Below are 6813 nucleotides of genomic sequence, written 5' to 3' on the forward strand. Positions count from 1 at the left end.
TACTACTGCACCTGATAATACATAAAGTAAAGCTCTGTCTACACTATCAAACTAGTTTGACAAAAAAGTGTGATGTTTCGTCCAAATATGACATCATCATGTCCATATATGGGCACATCACATTTTTTGTCACATAAAGTTTGTGAGTGTAGACAGAGCTTAAGACATGTCTTGCATAAACTGGTTTGTGTATAGACATCAAGTTTTGATGATTTAACTTCTTTTTCCATGTGTAGCAAGAGTAGGTGTACCATAATGTAGGCCTAACTAGAGTAGTATACTGGAAACTCTCCTAAACTTTGCTAAACTCAAACTTGGCAGGGAAAAAGGGTGTTTACATATTTTGTGAGAGTTGAGAAACCACAATAAGATACAACAAACATAGGATCATTTGTATTTTATTTATTCATAATTATTTAGGAATACACAACTAGATCGACAATACATTTGATTTCATCAATAATTTAATCACATATTTATAAACATTTAAGTAAGACATTTAAATAAGACAATTAAAATGTTCACTATAAATACACTTAACATGTATTTAGCATTTATGAGTACATAACAAGATAATAGTACCTCTATTCAGTATAAAATACTGTTATTCATAATTCAACTATTTAAACATCATTGTCCTTTTAATTGAAATTGTTGAAACATTATTAAATAAGTAAATGGCTTCAATAACAGGCGAGGCGCAGATTTAGGAGGGCGCTAAATAGGCTTTAGCTTTATTTTCTGCAACCTGACGGATCCTTTTTATAATTTATGATATATTTAGCTCCTGCTAATCTATAATGCTGGATCCGCCCCTGAATAAAGTAACAACAGTCTAAAACTGTCAGATAAAAAATCTTTAAATGGAAAGTTTCTGGATAGCACTGAAATACAATGAATTAAAAACATTACTAATATCCCAAAAATGAACACTGGGATGAAATTGTACTAAATTTACATTATTTTGGTTAAAAATGTAGCACCAATAACTGGGATGATAATAGTTAAAATTGTACTGAATTTACATTATTTTCGTTAAAAAGGTAGCAAAATAACACTTAAGATTTACTAATCTAAGTTCATTTAATAGTTTAAAACTTTAAAATATTTTCTCTAACCTAATTAAATTTCAATTTTACGACACTACTTAACTGTGAATTATTGTACTATATGTACTGAATGCAGTTATTTTGTGTAATACACTACTGTGTAATACTATCGTTAACATTATAACAATATAGAGCTAACTAATATGTGATATTATTATAACTCTTTATAATCACAATCTTTACATTTCATATAATTTACTATTATTTAAACAATACAAATTAAAATAAAGAGCAAATGAATCATAATATCTTAATACTCTGTTATTCTATTATCTAAACTGTAAATTATTGCTTATGAAGAAAGACCATTTTTTTGAATTAAATATTCATTTTATTCTTATTACTAAATTTCGTTTTCTTCTCATTAGTAAATTAATTTTTGAAAGACCAACTTCAGCATATTATTTCATCATAATAAAGTTAACTTTTGCGATTCATTACTCATCATTTTTGGAATGTTGGAAAAAAATGTAAAAAAATGATTTCATGTGAATGTACCTTTAAGAAAGTAGAACACATTGGATATCTATAAACCCCTTTCATGTTGTTTATGGTTACTAGGCAACCTTGTTAGTCTACCTTAGGCTCTGAACCAGTAGTTTTCTAAGCTTTTCGTGAACTTCATCTTGTTTAGTTGATGTTCCCACGTTTGAACATTCATCTAACACATTTGCTAACTCCTTAGAAATCACTGATGGTGGAAATCGTAGCAGCCCAGGTTTACCATTTCGAGGTAGGAATAGATTATCGCAAAACACCTGTAGATCAAGAAATTAAAAGTATACATTTATTAATAATTATACTAAAAATGTATTGCTATAATTACCACTGAATTATGAAAATTAATACAGTAAAACTTTTCTTTTAGGACGCCTCAATTCTAATTAATTTGTAAATTAACAAATAATATATATAAATAGAACTATTTGTACCTGTAAATTCGAACTAATTACTTCGGGCCTGCATATTTTAGTGGCTTGATTGCACCGCCCCCTGCAATGAATGAAATTACAGTCCGAGTCTTTAACACAATCACCTTGGCCCATTATCTCAGCAACTTTGTTATCATAAAATACCATATCAACATCAATTGCTTTTATTACGACTTCTTTCAAAATTTTACTCGCAGGGTCCATCCCAAAGTTTCCTTCCTTAATGTCGCAATGGTATAGCTTTTCCGGGAAAGATGTATCAAAAGATTTTATTAGCTTTAAAAGGCCGAGGGCGATGTAAGCTCTACCGGGCCACGGCGCGGCCTGCAACTGCTGTTCAATATTTAATAAACCCGGATCAAACACTATTCCTGGTGGGGTAAACTCAACAGCGTAGAAGTATCCGCATGAACCATACACTTGTGGTAGATTAGGGTGGGTGTTATGATATTTAAGAAAGACGTATTCATCTTGTAGAATGAGCGTCCAGAGACTGTTCATTGCTGTGTGAAATGAATTCATGTTTAAACGGTCTTTAGGCCAATTCCCAAACCAGAACTTATTTACTACATCCTCTCCATCTTTTATCACCGTCCCAAGAACCGCCTGAGCCTGGCTCTCAATCATCGACTTAAAAATTACATCTTCCGGGTATAATTTATCGGAAACACCTTCAAGATTTTCCATCACCGTATACACAGCAGCATACGAATCTATCGAGGCATACTTTGTTTTTAATATAATTTTCTGGTTATTCCATTTGGCTAAGAATACTACTTTCCCTCGAGATTGGTGAAGACAATTGATGTATTCAATTTTTCCTGCACATAATTCATTGCACAAACTGCCATTTATAATTTTTGATTTGTATAGACCACACTGGAAAAAAAAACCATTCAAATTAAAATGATGACATTCTCTCAGTAGAAAAAAAAGGAAATGCGGTACACATTATTACAAATTTAAATACATAGGCCTAGAGTACCTCCATGGACCATACAATACCTCCATGGAGTAAAATCGGAGGAGTCTCACTTTTTTCAATCAATCACTGTGCCTGACTTCAATAATTAGCTAATTAAATCACTGTTCTAAAATCAATAAACCGAAATAACAAATTGTATGCTAATCTTACCAATTTATTTATAGTTTCTCTTGATTTTTCGTGCGTACATGTCAGTGTAAATTGCGTTAGCCGTCCAGTGTAAACTAGAAAGGCTAGGCAGAGTCCTACCAAAATAAAACTGGCCTTCAAAATACATTTCCAGCGTGGAAATCTCAACATTTGTGAACGACAACTTTTGAATATGTGGCCTAGAGCTCAGCTTAGAATAGTTTTATATTCATCAAAGTTACAAAGAGATCATTGTAGAGGCACTGCTGCATCTACAATTACTCACAGTAACAATTAAAGCGATTTACAGCACACAATTTTGGTGTAATCTGTTATTTTGTAGTTTTTTTACGGATTCATTTCCGACCTTGTTTACTTTTTGCACAAGCCTTTTAAAAAATCAAAGTAACTTGGTGGCGCTGCGCTAGATCGTCAAAAGGGAAATTCCCTATAGGTGGTACAGTACTGTATTCCTACAAAAATATCTGTATATATACTACTAATACTGCACATAAAACACTGAAATCAAAAAGTTGCTCGCTAATTTGTTTTTATTCTCAATACATTTCAAATGCAACAAAATCCAGTACCAGACAGTATATTTCAGTGGATGTAACTAAATAGGGTACAAAGTTGTTTAGTTTGTTGTTGCCTCGCAGCATCATGTAATCATTCAAATTATATTAGTACAGAATATAACAATAAAGTAATCAGAATAATTAAATTAATACAGGTCCATTTAACTCCATTAAAACACATTTTTTCTAGGGATATTCAACAACATTGATTGTAGATTATCTGTTTCTCATCTATTTATTCATAGTTTTTACTTTAGAAGTTAGTGCATTGTATTTAGGTATTGTATCCTATCCACTAATGACAACTTAAATAGTGTCTAAGAATGCAATACAACTTTCTTATTTTTAACTGCAATAGCACTTATTTAAGTACTGTATATACAAACTGGCATAGGACCTTAATATCACATTTAGTGGAGTTGAGGTCTTTTTAGTTAAGTTGTTTTTGTTATACATTTAAGTCCTCTACACTTGTTAAATAACATATTTTGTTGTAATTAGGTTATGCATATAACCTTATTAATAATTATTATTATAAATTCTTCACTTCTTTGACTCTTTTTTGTCTCTTGATGATTTGCTGCTCTCTGTGGTTTTACTGTCTCCTTCCTTCTTTTTATCTCCATCCTTTCCTTTATCTTTCTCCCCATCTTTTTTTTCTCCGTCCTTCTTTTTATCCTTATCCTTCTTGCCTTCCTGTTTTTCTGCATCCCGATTCTGAACTTTGTTGTTTATAAGATTATGCAATGCAATTACGCATCGGATTAGTGACGCTAAGTAAACAACAAGCATTTGGTCATTTGTTTTAACGAGAAAAGATTTAACGAACTCCGCCAAATTAGTGTCCGGTAGAAGATTAAAAATATCCTGCAATTGGTAGATTATCTGATGATTTATTGGCAACTTGCCAGTTGTAACTTTATCAAGGTATGACTCAATACCCTGGATTTGCGAATTTAATCCCTTTAATCCCAACATTTGTCCAGTAATCCTCTGGGATAATGTTCCGACTCTTGTATATTTAATATCTCTGTAAAACAATCAAACAATAAAGATGGGGTTACTCTCAATGGTACAAAAACAATTAATTTCATCAATTTAATTGTATTATTTAGTGTTATACCTCTTTCACATTGAAAGAAAATGTGGAGTTTACGCACACACACTGGGCATAAACTCCGGAATTTTGTACAGTATGGCATGTGTAAACTCACGTTTTGCTATGTTATGTGAAAGGGGTATTAGTGTTTTTAATGATAAATTGAGTTGGATACTTAAAAAGACAGATATGCGAGTAGTAGTAGGCCCAAAGATAGTACCTTAGCAAATGTTCTACACCAACTTCCTCTGCTTCTTCCGCTCCTATCTCGCTGGGTAGATGCTCAAACGTTTTGTTAGTTGGTGTACCATCCTAAAAAAATAGCATGTTTTATTTAAGGTCATCCTTAACTAAGGGTATACCAAAATATGTTGTGTTAATACCAATGTTGACGCTTAAGCTTTGTCTACACTATCAAACTTTATATGACAACAAAGTGATGATGTCATATCACTACTTTATATTTGGGCACATCACACGTTTTTGATAGTGTAGACAGAGCTTAACAGCCTTAACTCACATCATGCACTTCTTCAACTGAGAAATATGCTTCTGTTGGAAGACCAATGTCCTTCGGTCGTGCATCAATGATTACAAGAACTGAGTTAGGACAGTATTTACGTATTACTTCGTTGATTGCAATATCATTTTGATGCAGCTTTGGTCCTGTATGGTACCAACCAACAATCTTTTCACGAGCTGAAAAAAAAGATAAGATTATTAATATTAAACATTTTATTGTAGTATTTTATGTGTGTGCAGGGTTTCTTGAAATTCAATAACATTTATTTGGGGTGAAAGCATTTCCAATGCCAATAATACTAACCATTAACCTTCTTAAACATTCCATACATAGATTCTAGATAGTCATGATCAATAAACCAAACTGACGATTCTTTGTCATCCTCATCAAATGGCACTAAACATAGAAGAGAACATTTATTATTTGTTAAAAACAATAATTTTCTTAATTAAAATAAAAATACAAAATTAAACATATTCATAAAAAAAGGGAATCATTCTTTATTTATAAAAGCAGATATAAGATAATGCAAAATAAACAGATTAAAAACGAACAACATATTTAGTATAGGTATTCAACATAAATGTCCAAAAGCTAGGCCCCTCTCCTTCCTCACTTACCTGCAAAACTATTTGCAACGTTCAGGACACCAGCTCTGTTCGACCCCAGCAATGCACCAACAACCCTCCTCTGATTTCCCACTTTCCCCATTCGGTTAAAATGATCAACCACACTCAAGAGAACTAATGGATGAACAATAACCTTGCTAATTTTGTTTTGTTTAATTATTACTTCTTCTGTCTTTGGGGTCGCCATGTTCCTAAAACTTTCACAACAACCTTAATTTTACATACAAAAAGTAAAACGAACGTATATTCTAAGCCAGTCCAATTCCACACCACCACCAATCTCGCAAACTCATGTTTTTGTACAAAACAGCCCAGTCGCTAGTAAATTGTATGAAAAGTGATTCAAGTGAAATCAAATAAAAATGCTAAAATAAATTAAAAATAAAACATTACTTTTACTATTATTTAGTGATATCTAATTTAAAATATTTTTTAATTTTCTGAATTTTTAGATGAGTATTTTAAAAATTATTAAATAAATTATGTTAGCTTTTGGGAACGTTTTACATAGTCAAAACAGTCGATCAACCTTATCAGGGGAGAGAGGGCGATAGAGCATTCTCTAGTTCTCTACGGAGCGCCATTTATGCCTTTATTTACTTCAAAAAGAGAAAGAGTACTAGGGTAACTGGTCCAGTGGATCAAATTTGGCACCGGTGGAGCACAGTGATATAAAATAAAAAATAAAAAAATTTAAAAAAGGTCCACTTGTTTAGGCCTGACATTTACAACCCTCAAAATATCTCTCTTTCAAAATAAAAGAAAAAAACTAATATTCATTATTTTTCATAAAAAAAAATATCCGTAGAGGTTTGAATCCAATCTACTA

The 6813-nt window shown here is 31.9% G+C and overlaps 2 protein-coding genes across 4 annotated transcripts; both read right to left on the minus strand.

Moving 5' to 3' along the window:
• Positions 1-451: 451 nt before the first annotated feature.
• LOC144850089 (divergent protein kinase domain 1C-like) lies at positions 452-3516 on the minus strand. Of its 3 annotated transcripts, XR_013614044.1 has the most exons (4): positions 3177-3409; positions 2042-2920; positions 991-1867; positions 452-932 (listed from the first exon to the last, which is right to left on the minus strand). XR_013614044.1 is itself a non-coding variant. In XM_078707281.1 (3 exons), the coding sequence occupies exons 2-3, from the start codon at positions 2726-2728 to the stop codon at positions 1685-1687; spliced, it is 870 nt and encodes a 289-aa protein (XP_078563407.1). In that variant the 5' UTR covers positions 2729-2920; positions 3442-3516; the 3' UTR covers positions 452-1684. The 3 variants fall into 3 exon arrangements, 2 of the variants coding, with proteins under 2 accessions (XP_078563407.1, XP_078563406.1); XM_078707281.1 differs by lacking the exon at positions 3177-3409 and adding an exon at positions 3442-3516 and having other exon boundaries at positions 452-1867; XM_078707280.1 differs by having other exon boundaries at positions 452-1867.
• Positions 3517-3688: 172 nt separating this feature from the next.
• On the minus strand, positions 3689-6284 carry LOC144849935 (26S proteasome non-ATPase regulatory subunit 7-like). Its single transcript, XM_078707067.1, has 5 exons — positions 5976-6284; positions 5659-5751; positions 5353-5531; positions 5053-5144; positions 3689-4763 (listed from the first exon to the last, which is right to left on the minus strand). The coding sequence occupies exons 1-5, from the start codon at positions 6169-6171 to the stop codon at positions 4277-4279; spliced, it is 1047 nt and encodes a 348-aa protein (XP_078563193.1). The 5' UTR covers positions 6172-6284; the 3' UTR covers positions 3689-4276.
• Positions 6285-6813: the final 529 nt, after the last annotated feature.

The sequence above is a fragment of the Antedon bifida genome, chromosome 8, assembly GCF_963402885.1.
Source record: "Antedon bifida chromosome 8, ecAntBifi1.1, whole genome shotgun sequence".
Lineage (NCBI taxonomy): Eukaryota > Metazoa > Echinodermata > Crinoidea > Comatulida > Antedonidae > Antedon > Antedon bifida.